This window comes from Natator depressus, chromosome 2, assembly GCF_965152275.1.
Source record: "Natator depressus isolate rNatDep1 chromosome 2, rNatDep2.hap1, whole genome shotgun sequence".
Taxonomy (NCBI): Eukaryota; Metazoa; Chordata; order Testudines; family Cheloniidae; genus Natator; species Natator depressus.
In genome coordinates this window covers 137,259,192-137,274,642 of record NC_134235.1, presented here as the reverse complement: position 1 = coordinate 137,274,642, position 15,451 = coordinate 137,259,192, and the positions used below count along the sequence as shown (strand labels likewise).

Below are 15,451 nucleotides of genomic sequence, written 5' to 3'. Positions count from 1 at the left end.
ATTCATGTCTGGGTGGAAGGGCTCTCATGATTGATGCTGCGGTTAAAGGTTTTATCCCATCAGCATCAGTTCAATTGCAGCCCACAGCGGTTGAGAGTGAAAATCATCCCCATGTGCCAACTGCTGTTCACCACCTGAATTACTGGATGGTCTCAGTCCAATGCCAAGTGTCCATATCAACCCAACCACCCTCATAGTAGGCAGCCTTGTTAGATTTTTAGCAGAGGTACCTGGGATTGGATGGACAGAAATAGTGAACAGCCTTCTCTCCTGCAGTTTTTAGCGTCCAGGAAGGGCTGCGGTACATTGGCAAGGCGGGGTAGAAACCTGTTCTGTGGAGAGAGGATTTGGGCTCTCGCTCTGGCACCTTCAGCTATTTTGACATGTAAAAAGGAGTCAGTTGGTGTCATCAGCAGCAGCTTTGATGTCACAGAAGAATGTGACAGAGAAAAATAAACAGCAGGCACAAGAAACAAGAGAGCGGTTTTCATGGAAATACTCCTAGTATAAAAAAGAGAAGAAAAGCAGACTTGGTTCTTATACAATGCTCTTGACATGAATGCCTCAAAATGCTTTACAAAGGGGGCCAATCATCATCATCATCCCCATTCTACAGTCAGAACCTGAGCCACAGGCTATGGATGGCTCAGCAATTTAGGTTTTATTTTTAAATTTCCCCAGGGAACCTCAGCTTACCTGCTTTTCAGTGAGGTCTCCCTCCTGTTTAACATTGCTTTGCATGAAATGTTCATAAGTTACAGTGAAAGAGCAGTGACTTGAGCCAGGCAGAGCATAGGTCGGCCCTGACCTAGCCTCCTCTGAACAACACTGTTAATGCACCTCGCAGCCAACCTGCTACTTCACTGAACACGACAGCTTTGCAGTATGCAAGAATGGAGACTAGAATGAGAGCAGTCAACACACTCTCTTGTGACTTAGGGCCCAGGTCTTCAGAGGCTAGTGCACTAACCACCTTGTTACATGCTCGCCTTCACACTACACTTTATCCAGGTTTCCAATGGGGTGAATGATGCATAAGACTATAGAGTATCCTCCCAAAGTCACTGCAAACCAGCACAAATTTGAATCCCCATCGCTTCCTCTTTTGCTTCAATCACCAGACCAAGTTAGGCTGAATGAAAAACGACAATGTAATAAATTATATTTATCAATCAGTCAAAGGCAATACAACAAATTACACGTCACCTTCTAATGCAGAGATAAAAACCTTCTGAGACATGAGATCATGGTAAGGCTGTCAGGATGAGGGAAGGATAGCACTGGCAGCCTCCCAGCTGTGGGTACAATGTTTGATTCATAATGCTATCACCATCAGCATGCTGCTAATATTCACAGCTCTGAATGATCCAGTTTAAGTCTATTTCCTTAACTCACAGCTGACAAACATCTTTACAGTCCTTTTTCTATTTTCTTCTTTTGTGGTTGTGATACTTGTCTTCAGCCCTGAAATAGAAACAAGCCATTATAGTCAATGTCTTGTTAGGATCTCAGCACTTAACAGATTACTCCAAAACTGCTTGGCTGACTGAACTTTCACTTATGAGAGTCTGAACATTAGAGAAGCCTGAAGTCTTTCAAGACCGAAAATATCTTTAAATCTAAGCACTTCCTTCCAAATCTTGTCACTGTCCTCCCTTTGAGGGTTCATTTCCAGTGAGCTTTATTCAAGTCTCATTGCACAATCCTGCACTCTGACAGACCACAATGTATCTTGTAAAAACAACTGTGTAAAGCCCATTTTATGAGACAAGCAGCTACTTCAGCTTATGCACCAAAGTATATGGTCAAAGCATTTGTGTTTTTGTGAGCTGATACACACTTGCTAGGATTGTGCTATATAATTTCTCCCATTTCTGTTATAAACCAATAGAGGGTCACAAAGAGAACCCAGGAGCCTGACAGGAAAGTGTTTTGAGTAAGCTCCTAAAACCACACTTGGACCCAGATCCTCAGTTGGGATCTGCTGGCTCTAGCACTTGCACCAGTGCCAGATCCAAGTGAATTCTATGGGACTCCAGTGGTGTTAGCGTCATTCATTACGGGCAATTTTGTTCTGAAGCTTAGGAAAGCTTTCCATTTAGAAAAAAAGGATCAGACACCTATAAGTGTAGCAAATGGTAGAGCTGGCAACCAATCTAACTAGCAGATCCCCATGCAAACTCCTCTGAAGTATGTATTAAAATTCACTACATGTACAACAACTAAGTAGCTATCAGTAATACAAGGTGTGGTTAATTCATAATATACAGCCCATAACACACAAGCAGAGAGCACTAGGTAACTCTTTGGGTCAGATCTGAGCCAATGCTCCTGCATTGTGAGGGGAAAGTCACTGCTGGAGGAGCCACCTTTTGGACCCCTGATTAAACCCTGAAATCTGGATGACTTGTAGTTTTTTAAAAATCCCACAGCAAATTCTGCATGGACAGGAGCTTAGCTTGTCTGATCTGGGTTATTACATTCTGCCTCCCTGAATTCTCCAGCATTTCCACTTGGATTGAGTATTATGTTCCTGCACTAAACTCTGACGCACCATTACATTTCACTGGTGACTATCATCACTGACTGGTACAGGCAAACAAATTGCTTAGAGTAACACTTGCCTCTCTCTTTTTCTCCTGGAATCCCTGTCTTTGCCTCTTTCTCGACTTCTTTTTTGTTTGTCTGGACTTCTGCTGGGATCTCTCCTGTGTCTAGATCGATCAACATCCTTAGAGCTTCCACAAGACTGTCGAGAGTCCACTGATGCTGACCGTCTCTCTTCGTTTCTGAAGAAAAGAGTCATTGGTTTTGTTTAATAAATAGTTTCATAAACACTGTAGTTATTAGAATACTTTTCATCTCCATCTGTCTGCCTCTGGTAGGCAATGAAAAGGAACAGTATTCCGTTTGGTAGGGTCATTTTCTTCTTCTCTTGTTTGTGATAATAAGAGCTTGGAAACAAGACACTTTTAGCCACTGATTTTGGTTTCTCTCGTTAGACAGGCTGCAGTTTCTTCCCCCAGTACTTTAGGTGCAAAGGCTGAAATAGATCTGATTTGTTTACTATTTCAACCACGCAAGTCAGGAAATAAAAATGGGAAGCATCGCACAGTGACATGGACACACTTCCCTGTCGCACAGGTAATAAAGTCTATCCTGTTTGCTTTTTCGATTCCCAAGTGAAGGATTACTGTTAAGTATCCTAGCAGTGCAACACAGCCGAGTTCATGTAACTATGAGAACCTTAAAGGGACATTGTCAACTTGACATCTAATCAATTTTTTTAAAAAGGAGTTCAAAATAGTTTAAGGTACTATTCCAGTCCCGCATCTCCCCGCCAATTCTTGCGTTTTAAAAGTCACATTTGCACAGGTTTTTCTCTCCCCAGCTGCTTTGTGACTGGCCGAGACCTGTGGTTACAGCGCTGTACTAGGACTCAGGAGAGCTTCTGTTCATGTCCTGGCTCTGCCACAAACTGCCTGTGTGGCGCTAGAAAAAAGTCGCTTCGTTTCCCCATCTGCAAAATGGGAACAACACTTCTTTTCTCCTGTCCTTTGTCTTGTCTACGTAAGCCATACACTCCTCAGGGCAAGGACTATCTTAGTATGGATTTGTACTGTCCAGTAAAATGGATCTATTTCTCAACTTGGGCTTCTGCATACTACTAGAAAATTCATCCGATGAAGTGAGCTGTAGCTCACGAAAGCTTATGCTCAGATAAATTGGTTAGTCTCTAAGGTGCCACAAGTACTCCTTTTCTTTTTACTAGAATACAATAATAGGTCACTATGGATTGACGGTTGCCAGTGTCCCTGCACAAAGAAAGCATTCTGGTGAGTGCTGTGAGGTTCTTGTTAATACCTTCCTGAAGATTTTGCTGAAATGGAAGATTTTCCTCCTTCACACACCTCTGCATTGTCTGGTTTACCTTCCTCCTGCCAGTGGCTGCTGAGTTCTTCCATGTGCACACCAATCACATCTCGGATTACCTGGGAAGAGATTGGTAAAAGAAAACTTGAAGCTAAAATAGACTAGAAAATACAGTACCAGGAAAAAGATAAGGTCTGAGATGTTGTTGTTAAATGCACTAGATATTTGTATGGAAAAAAACATTTGTTTGCTGAAATAAAAACTCCAAAGTAACTTTACTAAAAAGCACCTTAAAGGGATACTATCAACATGTAGGTTGTTGGAATTTGCATGTACAAAACTCAGTATTAAAAGTAGCTGTGATAAATATATTCAGTAACTTGCAGCGAAAAAAGTTTTCTGTTTGCATCTGAAAACATTTCTCTGAAGTCTTTGCAACCCCAAATAGCTAAGGCACAAGAAACTGATACTGAAATTGACTAGTCTATTCAAATGAAGAAAAATAAAATAAACACCATGATGGGCACAAGATTTTTAAAGTTATTTCATTTTTAACAGTCTCAGCTGTCGGTACCGTAATTGGGGTAAGGAAAAATACATTTTAAATACATATGGTTTTTAACCCTGCAGTTCCCCTCTAAGTAGTTTATGTAACTTTCAAATTGACATAGCTCAAACTAAAGGATAGCCACAAAATGATATCAGGAAACAGTGACAATCAACCAGAGGAGAAAATATACTTTAAACCATTAACATTTCTTTTTGAGCTTTATAAAATTGCTAACACATTTACTAACCCACATCTTCAGACCTGGTCAAAAAGTTTCTTTAAGATTTTTTTGCCTAGGCATTGTAGTTAAAACTGTTTTTACTAATCTGAATAGAGCACATTAGCGAGCGTACACCATGAAAAGATTAAGCATTCTAATGCCTGCAAGGGCTTTCACTCTCTACAAAAGCATTTGATGCTCACCTCAGTGTAAGATTTCTTTGTTATATGCACATTCTTAGCTCTGTACGACTGCCGCCGTCTTTTATAGTCCCGCATTTCTGCCAGGATTTCAAGATGAGACTTTGGACCTTTTTGACCATCATCTAATACAAATTGAAGGTGAAACAAGTGGTTAAGCAAACTAAAAACAAAATTTCAGAGACAATACATCGGTACTTGAGAACACCTAATTGGGCTGTCTTAGAATGGTGCTGCTTATAGGACTAAAGGTAAGTTTGTGTCAAGTTCTTTTAATAGATGTTTCTCTGGTATTTATTTATAGCATCAAACAGTGTCTAGGGAAGTTGGAGAGAAAACTGGAAGAGATCTGCTTACACAATAAAGACCAAAATCAACAACCAAAATAAAAGGCATTCAAGCAACCATACAAGATTATTACATGGACTCTGAGACACTGCAATAAGACCACTTATTTAGTGACTTGAAATAAGTTATTTAAAAAAAGAACACTCCTAAATACTATTTTACAAATCACATTTTCAAAATCCATATTACTGAACTGCTGAAGTCTAGCAAACAGAGGCATCAATCCAGCAAATGTAAATGTCTATGGTCATGCAGATCCTTTTGCAGGATCGGGCTCCAGAAAGAAGGCATTTTTTCCTTGCATGCATATTGTACGTTTTACAGAATATAGTAATTGGAGGAGTCCTGATCTGTCTCACTAGTTTATATATTTAGCCAGAATTTTCTTTGTGCCAAAAGACTATCATGTGTCTCTTATCACATTTCTACTGTTAGTATTCCATGCTGCTTTACTCCTATCAGCTTTCACAGCAGAAATCTTGCAATATTTCACACTCAGTTGTGAGCCAAAGAAGTGCAGGCCTGTTGCAGCAGAAATGAAGGATCCCTCCTCCTGCTGAGATGCAGGCAATAGATACAATGAGCGAAGAGCAGTACAACTGTTTGGACAGGAAGCTGGCAGAATTGAAGATGGAAAGGAGAAAGATACAATAGGCAACTACACATAGACCACCACATTACAGGACCTGAAGGTTTTTTTGTTTTTTGTTTTTTTTAAAAAGAACTATAATACAAAAAGAGTATTTGCCAGCTCTTTTCCAGGCTAGTTTGCATAATTTTTGCCCTTTTCCTAGAATCCACAATTTTGTTTACATTTTATTAATTCAAACCTGAATAAACGTTCAACCAAATCCCTCTAACTGTAGAAATGTGACAACATTTGAAGATGACAAACACTGCCATTTTAAGTTGTAAAACTCATGAACTGGAATATTTCTCAAACCTTGGGTGACTTTAGCTGCCAAATCTACAAAGAGATCGCTGTCATTTTCGGTGGCTTGGGATCTGGACCTCTGTTTCTTCGTCTCTTCCAGGACATAATCATAGATTGCAAGACGATCAGCTTGAGTCAGGTCACAGATGAAGCGTTTGTGGTTCTGGGGAACTTCAACAGGCAGTGAAGAATACGCACCTAAAGCTTGTAAACAAATGGACACTATTACTTCTATAAAATGGGAATATTATACACAAAGAAACTTGTGGGGAGGAGCAAGTGTACTGGCACTAGGAACTTGGACACTATTTACATACTTTTCACTTGTGCAAGACAGATTTCTTTAGCTTTACTGGATTCTGATAGCTTAAAAAGTACTTTAGTTGGCCTAATTTTAGGAAACCACTGACGTCTGCTTCATGAAATGATGACTCTGTAACAGACTGTCACCAAATGGCCTCTACGCTTCTATTTCATTAGCCTTCTTCAAATACACACCTGGGGAGCCAGGAGTTTTGGTGTCTTCTGCAGGGACTATGAGGGCTATTTGAGGCGAAAGGGAGAGAATGCCGACAAAAACCATCTAGTCCACAATACGATTTCCTATATTATGTTATTAGTGACAGCCCATTAGCCTGCAAAAGAATGTTTTTGTACTGGTCCAATAATACATATTTATTTTAAAATTTGTTTCCAAATTTCAACTGCAAACTAGTTAACAGCCAACATTCTATTGGCAATAACTGGAATCAAAACCTCTGTTTAACCAAACAGATAATGCTCAACTGTCTGTTCTGAATGCTTTCAAAGACTATTCAGAACAGGGTGCCTTCTACCTGCTCACCTTGCTAGTCGGTTTAAAAACCCTGAAGAGAAGTAATGTGCAACAAAAGCATTTACAATTGGCAAAACAGAGTTGCCAGTCTCCTCCCAGTTATTAGTCTACACTTACTCACTAGCTATACAGTTATCAAGATGTATTCGTTACCTGCTAGCTAAAAAAACCCTGCTTCCCCAGTTTATTAAAACTGTTGTCACGCTCCCTGCTTTATGGCAAAGATTTTATTTCTTTCGAACAGAATGGTCAAACCTCCAGTCACACTCTCTCCAACGCACTGTAGCATTTCAAAGTGAATTTCTTGAAACAACAGAATATGGTACTTATGAAAGGCTATCACTTGCAGAAAGGACGCTGTATATCTTTTAGGTCTAGTCTACGCTGTCAGGGGCATGTAGGTTACGTGTAACTACATGCTGCACTGAAAAACAGGCTGCGTTCACACTGTGGTGGTTAGATACACGTGGCAATGAAAGGCTCTGGCGGGGAGAAGCAATGGAAAAAGGCTCCTGCAGCGATGCCAGAGCCTTTCCTTGCAGCAGGAAAAGGCTCCCGTAGTGGGGTAATGCTGGAGTCGTTCTCCGCTGCCTCCCCACTGCTACAGCCCTTCCTTGCAGTGGAGAAAGACTCTGGCAGTGGAACACTACACTGCTTAAAATAGCAGTGTATATGTGAGAGACACTGCTCGGGCATATTGAGAGTGAGTAGAGTACACACCCTAAAGTTCAGGTGTGTCTTTACTCTACTTGCCCAAGCAGTGCCTCACCATCTACACAGCTATTTTTACCTGTGCTAGGTGGGCATGCAGTGTATGTACTCGACACACGCTGTAAATGGAGACAAAGCCTAAGTAAGGAGAACATTCATCTCCCTAATTCCCCTTCAGTCTCACCCCTGCTATTGAAAGAAGAATCAAGGACATTTTTATTTAAAAAATATTTCAAGAGCAGAAAGATCAGCTAGGTCCATTTAATTCAGGATGGGGTCACAGCACACAGCAATGACTACCCTGTAAGAAGGGAATCATAGAATATCAGGGTTGGAAGGGACCTCAGGAGGTAATCTAGTCCAACCCCCTGCTCAAAGCAGGACCTATCCCCAATCAAATCATCCGAGCCAGGGCTTTGTCAAGCCTGACCTTAAAAACTTCTAAGGAAGGAGATTCCACCACCTCCCTAGGTAAAGCTAAAGAAAAGTTAAAACTCTCTCTCTATTCAGATGTGCTGATCCAGATATGACGCAGATTAAGAACCCGTGAAATATGCCCTATTTTCTGTTACAATTATAACAACTTACTAGGAGTTCCACCTATTCAAATAAAAGTAGCTGTGTTTACCTGAAGGTCTGCTCAGCTATCACCCTCTTTTAAACAAGCCAAGGAAACTGAAGGCAAAATTTGTGTTAACAGATATTATGGCTGAGGTTTTAAAATTCAGAAAATTAAATCTTCTTGTTCCTAAAACAACCTTAATTTGACAATTATGCACCATAAAACTTCACATTTCTTGATGACTGTGTATTAAAAACCTGGACTACAACTTTGCGTTAGTGGAGAGTTTTAGAGAAAAGAATAAGTGTTTACCAAGTAAAACCTGATAATAAATTAACAAGTTATTAGGTGAATGTGGACAGTTTGGACAACTTTGGTTCTTTCTTCAGATTGCTTCTAAAAAGTGCAAGAACACAATGTTAAAATAGGATGGTGAGATGTAACTATGACACCTAGTGGCCCATAGATGTATTTTTGCAATACAGCACATGGTACACATTTTGGTATTCATTTATTTTCTTTTAAAGTTGTCAAGTGCATTCAGGTTAGATCAGTGGATCCCAAACTTTAACAACCTGGGAACCCCGTTCACTAAAATGTCAAGGCTCGTGAACCCCCTCCTAAAAATGAGTATTTCCAGGGATTTTCTCCTTTACCTGAGTATAAATTATAAAAGCAGTGATCTTGGAAATATAAAATATGTTTTATGACATGCTTATTACACACTATTTATTATTATTATTTATGATTACAGTATTATTACATTATGAAAACAGCAACACTCTTCCAAGATCTCACTTTCGTAGCTTGTATCACTTTGAATAAGCCTGTTATAAGACAAGGCTCCTATGTTTCATCAAGGAGTATCAGATGTGAAACAGCATGAAGGTATTTAAGAAGCCAGCTCAAGTCGTTGCTCCTACACAAGCATTCAGGTCTTGAACAGTCCAGGCAAAACAAAGCTTAAACTTTTTCTTCATAATAATTTTATAAACAATACTAGCTGCCTATTTAATTTTAAAAACAGCAGAAAATATCCACCTCCCTTTCCATTTCTTATAAGAAGTCTTGAAGTTTAAATCTCCTCAGTGTGATAGATACACTTGCTTTGATCTGCTTAGCTCTTGGAAATCCAGGGGCTCTGGGCTGCTGGCCCCATGCTGTCCAGGGTCCCTAGAGACAGCTCTGTCTGCCATTAGGGAATTTTTTCCCGCAAACCCCCTGTAACATTTCACGAACCCCAGTTTGGGAACCACTGGGTTAGATTAAGATTTGAAATTAACATTACTACAGTTTTGTTAAACCATGGGGAACCCATCTTCCAAATATGCCATCAATCTTATGAACATTTCCAGGTGCCTCCTTTCCAAAGAGCCCATTCTACGGGTTTCCATTCTATACTAGAGAAAGAAAAACAGAGCAGAAAAGTCTTCCAGTCAGCACTGCTGCATTCGGCTGCTGAGTTAGCAAGTCAGAAAGGGAGAATGAGCATACACCTACACCTTTTTCCCTTTGTACACTAGGACTGCCCATTTTGGTTGGATGTATTCCTGGAGATTTTAATCACATGACAGTCTTTAATTAAAGACTAATCTTTAATTTCCAGAGACTCCAGGACAATCCTGGAGGGTTGGCAACCCTAATTTGTGCACATATCTGTATTTTAAAATAACTGAGTCAGTAGCTTAATGCAATTTTATCCAGGTGTCACAATCCCTCCCACAGCGCACACTGTAGCTCTACTGCCATTTGTACAAGCAGGCACAGTTTGTCAAGGGTCTGTCTTGATTTCATCTTTCATTCTCTTGAGAAATCTATTTCTGTCCTTTCCTGGGCTCCAGCCTATTTTGTGTGTTCTCTGCTGATCAGTGAAAAACAGGAAGTAGTGACTTAAATGTATGGGTGGACACAATGTCCATCCTATCTACAGGGGAGCAGGCCCCTCTGACTAAATCACTCTAACTCCTCTTCGGAAAGTTTGCAATAATCCACTGTAAAAATGGAAATTGAAGGTTCATGTATCGTGGGGCAATGAAAGACAGCTACATATCACATGCCCAATAAAACAAATGTTAGTTTGGGAATTCAGAGGAGGAAGTAAAAGCAAAAGGGAAGGTTTCTTGTCCAGGAAAAGGATTCCCAGCAGTTGGAGTGGGGAGCAGTGCCAGGTTCAGCCCGAGGGGGTTCTGGAAGGCAGAAGAGGGGACAGCTCAGAGAGCTGGGCCAGAGGAGGTCAGAAGGGGAAAGGTTTTAAGTAGTGGGATTGTGGGACTGGCATTAAAGGAACGTCATGAGCTTTGCAGGGCTAGATTTCCAGTCCTGAAGATAGCTCTTGAGTTGAACATGCAGGACTTGAACCCTCCCCAGATCCCAGGTGAAGAAGGAGAACACAGCTGTGGGGACCAGAATTAGTAAGGGAGCAGATGAATATTGTATGACAGTGAACACACAAATGAGATCAAGGGAGACTGAAAAAGAGGTGGCTTGAGTGATCATGAATGGGAGGAGAGATGGCCCACACTACCGAAAAACTGGAGAACCCCTGGCTTAATCTGTGTATTCCACTTACCTTCACTGTAACCTCCACCTTCTTTAGCACTTAAAGCTTTAGCTTGTTTAATAATGTGAAATTGTAGATCCTTGTCTGAAAAAAAGGAAAAAATTTTTACAAAGCTCCTGTACCTGTGTACTAGTCCATCCTGAGGTATGTGCTAGATCTGTGCTCTTAGCTGGCGAGGTTTAACGGACAGGTAGGCAGTGGTTATTGTACAGAGAGAATAATAGTCCTCATCCTGAATTAATGATGTTCAGCAAAAGGCCATCAGACACTCAGGAATTCTTTGACTGTAATGGAAAAATTTTAACCAAATGTATCCTGGCTTTTTAAAAGTTTGTTCTTACATCCATTCCACGTTATTTAGTCCAGAAAACCAAACCACAACCAGTTAATAAGATTTATATTTATTCTACAATTACATGTAAATGATATCAAGTTACTCTTCTGGTCCTGCTACTGTGTCCTGTCTCCTCTGTGTGTGTTTTTCAGGTTCTAACCTCCTCAGAACATAGCCTCACTCTGTGTGTCTTGCTTTATTATTATTACTATGCTGAACAGATTTTTCAAACACCTGATATAAACATCTCTTAATTGCAACTCTGCCATTTAAAGGGGGACAAGTAACTGAAGATCACATTTTTATCTACCTTAAAAAGGCCTTATAATCTTGGTGGGAATGACCTCTAAATTCCAGAGCAAGATTAATTTGGAATCGAGTACAGTAATGCACTGCAGACACATTAAAGATAATCTTCCCTCACCCAACCAAGAACCATCCCACACTAATGTTTCCACTAGTTAATGTAGAACTGCAGTGAAAACACAGATCTCCCTTCAGAAGCTCTACTTCAGCAGCTAAACGCTATTGTTAGAGTGTTGGATCATATTAAAGAAGTTCTGTATTAAAATCACAAATGAGTTTGATTCCCCATAGTTTAAATTCCAGGGTATTACTAATTAAGAGGTCTCTTGGTTTTTGGTACTGTTTCTCTCCCTCTGTGTGTGAAACTTGCAAGCTGCTAATTGCGTTAGTACATTCTAAGACAGAGTCTGTTCTCAAAGCAATTCACAGAGAGAGAGACTCAAAGCAACAGAAACAGCACTCAGAGACTCCCCGCCCTTTTGTTGTATTAACAATTGTGATTAAAATAGAGATAGAGGATGTATGTGGATGGATGCTTGGTGTGGATAATAACTGAATGATCAGGGAGGTGCCAGCCTAAGAATCCAGTGTCCATCGGCTGAAGAAGGCGTCAAGTGGAAATAACCAGAGGACCCCCGGAGGGCAGACTGGAATCCACCCAACAGCCTCAAGAATGGGAGAACCAAAGAACAAGATAACATCTAGCAGCACGGAGCCGTCAGGAATGTGCCATCTGCTGATTGATTCAGCAACAGCATGATGAAGCAATTCCCACAGACTGGCCTAGGAAGAAATTCCTATAAAAAGAGACTCTAAAAAGTGAGAACTTTGGGGTCTGATTCTGCAAACCAACTTCCAGGAGCATCAGATGAGCATCTGACAAGGCCCTGCTCCCTCCTCATGTCCAGGCCACCTGGCCAGTGGCTTGGCATGAGCAACTCTAAGGCTGGTAACTATGATAACAACCTTGCAGAACCTGTGTGTGTGTGTGTGTGTGTGTGAGAGTGTGTGTGTGTGAATGAATGTGTGAATAAATATGAGATTGAATGGAATGTTATAGCTGTAACTAACTGCTTACTATGATTCTTTCTGTATTCACAATAAATGTGGTATTTTGCCTTTTTCCCTTTAATAAGATCCTGCTGGTTTTTAATTTATTGGTACAACAAGAGCTGGGTCAAACTGCTGAGGTGGGAGATGACATACAGTATACATGTGATCTACTCACATCACAGATGAGTCCGGTGCACAAACAAGAAAATAAAAAAGCAAAGGGAACTTGCAAGCTGTGTTAGAAATATGAAAATGAAAAAAAAAACCACACAAAAAACCAATCTGCCACAAATATGCTGATAAATAACTGGGAATTAAATTATAATATCTTCTTCGAACTTTGAAAATGATGAGGAAAAACACCCTCTGACTAGCATCGAGTAATAAAAAAGGTGTGCTGCTCAGCTTTGCAGAATGAAGGTAAAGTGCCACAAGCCAAATTTATTTTAAAAAGATCTAGATGGTGAGAATAAGGAAGTTTCTCTTACATTGGAGCAACTAAGGTAACATTCGCAAAAAGAAAAGGAGTACTAGTGGCACCTTAGAGACTAACCAATTTATTTGAGCATAAGCTTTCGTGAGCTACAGCTCACTTCATCGGGCCTTTTCTTTTTGCGAATACAGACTAACACGGCTGCTACTCTGAAACCTGAGGTAACATTGTCACCTGAAGTGTCTGCATTCCACTGTACAATCATTACCAAATTCATACTTACCCATAGTAATGGTGGGTATCTTTGCTTTCTCGTAGTAAAATGCAGAGTCATACATTTCAGCCTACAAACCAAAAGACATTAATTATACCATTCCGAAGTTTATAGCTAAAGGCTAGTCTACGCTGGCAATACTAAAGTGCTGCCGTGGCAGCGCTTTAACGTGGCTTGTGTGATCACGGCAGAGAGCTCTCCCAGGGCTCTAAAAAAACTACCTCAACGAAAGGCATAGCTACCAGCCCTGTTTACGCTGGCGCTTTACAGCACTGAAACTTGCTGCGCTCAGGGGGGTGTTTTGTCAAACCCCTGAGCGAGAAAGTTGCAGTGCTGTAAACTGCCAGTGTACACGAGCCCTAAGACTCAAGCATCTCTGCCCAGAACCGCCAGGGCTCCCCAATTCTGTAGTCTGATAAACCATGGCCTTCACATCCAGACAGAGTCTCACTGGACTTGTGCAGGTGCACGGCTCCACCTGCAGCATCAGGGCCTTCCTTTATATGATTTCTCTGGGCCTAGAGTATAAACAGTAGATTTGTCTGAACCAATCCAGACCTCTTAAAACTGCCAAACTATTTCTTCTCAGCAAAACCTGACCAAGGGATTCCTGCCCTAGGAAAAAAACAACCAGTCTGCCCAGAGCTGAAGGTGGCTACCTGTTCTTCTCTGGAGTACTCCAGCCTCCTCAGCCGACAGGCCACCATGTGCTTAGCCAGAGAGGCTCTGGGCATCTGGTGATTGGCGTCGTAGGGGCAAACGGCTCTCTCCTCCTGTCAGAGGCAACACACGGTCAGCACCGACCAGGGGCAAAGGCGGGGAGGCGCTCCCTCAGTTTGGAGCTGGGGGGCAAGGAGGTATTGGAGGTGGGGCGCTCCATCCGTGCGGGCAGGGGTGGAGCTGGGGGTAAGGGGGTATCGGGGCGGGGGGCGCAGCGCTCGGAGATAAGGGCATGTAGGGGGCAGGGGGTGCAGTGCAGCTGGGGGCAGACCTGGGAGGTAAGCGGGTGTAGGAGGCGGGGGGCGCAGGGCGGATGTAAGGAGGTGTTGGGAGGTGCAGCGTGGGTGGGGGCAGACCGGGGTGTGGTGGGGAAGGGGGCACAGTGCGGGCAGGGCTGTAGCTGCGGCTGCTGGGACGCAGTGGGGGCGGGGAGCTGCCCCGGGCGCGGACGGGGCCAGCCGGGCCCACACCCCCCGGCACCGCGTGACACACGCCGGGGCGAGCGAGCCCAGCCCGCGGCGCTGGGAGAGATTCTTGCCTGAGCCTCAAACCACACCGCGCAAGGGGCGGCCATCTCCGCGCCGAGCAGCCAAGCCTCAAACTCTGTTCTTGAAACAAAGGGACCCAGCGGCGGCCGCCATGTTTACTGGGGGCAACCAAGCGCTCGCTGGGGCGGGGGGGGAATGGCTTCTATTTACCTCAGGGCAACCTGGCTTCACTGGTATTGTAAATAATGGGAGTGGCGGCCATCTTTAGTGAGGGCAACCCGATTGCCCGCGATCGCCGCTGTTACTTTCGGTAGCTGAACGAGACGAGGCGCCCCGTGCGGAGCCCGGCGCAGGCTTCAGCCCTTGGTGGCTTGAATGACATTTCACTGGCACGGGAAGCCCCGCCGCAGAAAGTGCAAATGTCAACAAATGAAACGAGATAAAGGGTGTTAACGGAGCCAGGCCTCGCGCAATACACTGGTCATTTGCGAACAGGCAGCTCCATGGCCAGCCCCACACGGGGCCTCGCCCGTCGCAGCGCGGCCCTGCAGACCCATAGCGCGGACACGTGTGTAGAGAGCAGCCGCAGGCAGGGCCCTGCCGCAGAAAAGAGCCATAGAGCGGGAGGCTCAGCGAGGGCAGCCCCTACTGGGGTGGCGGGTAACGGCGGCTCGGCCGGCGTGGGGCGGGGACGTCCCCGGCTGGCGTTTGGCCGGACACCGGGATTCGCTTCAGCTGCCCGGCTCGGTCCGGTGACCGCGGTTCGCGCCGCGCGTGTGACCGACTCGGTGTCCCCGCAGGGCCCGCGCAATGACGGCGGGCACCGCGTGGGGCGCAGACCACCTGGCTCCGAGTCAAGGGGGGCGAGGCAACGGCTCTTATTGGTCCAACGGCGGGAGAGACTTTCCTGCCCCACCCAGCTCTTCTGCGGCATGTCTGGCTCCTGGGCCAATAGGAGACGTTATCTCGTCCTCGCGCCCCCCGTCTCTGTTGTGACGCGCTCGGAGAGGCGCGGGTCCGGCGGCAGCCGCGGCAATATGCAGATGAGGC

General features: G+C 43.5%; 1 protein-coding gene across 1 annotated transcript; it reads right to left on the bottom strand.

Moving 5' to 3' along the window:
• Positions 1-1,376: 1,376 nt before the first annotated feature.
• Positions 1,377-14,584, bottom strand: SNRNP48 (small nuclear ribonucleoprotein U11/U12 subunit 48). The gene is made up of 9 exons (XM_074945037.1): positions 14,452-14,584; positions 13,853-13,966; positions 13,203-13,263; positions 10,803-10,877; positions 6,135-6,329; positions 4,847-4,968; positions 3,865-3,992; positions 2,625-2,789; positions 1,377-1,464 (listed from the first exon to the last, which is right to left on the bottom strand). Exons 1-9 carry the CDS (start codon positions 14,485-14,487, stop codon positions 1,425-1,427), a joined length of 936 nt encoding a protein of 311 aa, XP_074801138.1. The 5' UTR covers positions 14,488-14,584; the 3' UTR covers positions 1,377-1,424.
• Between the last annotated feature and the right edge of the window lie 867 nt (positions 14,585-15,451).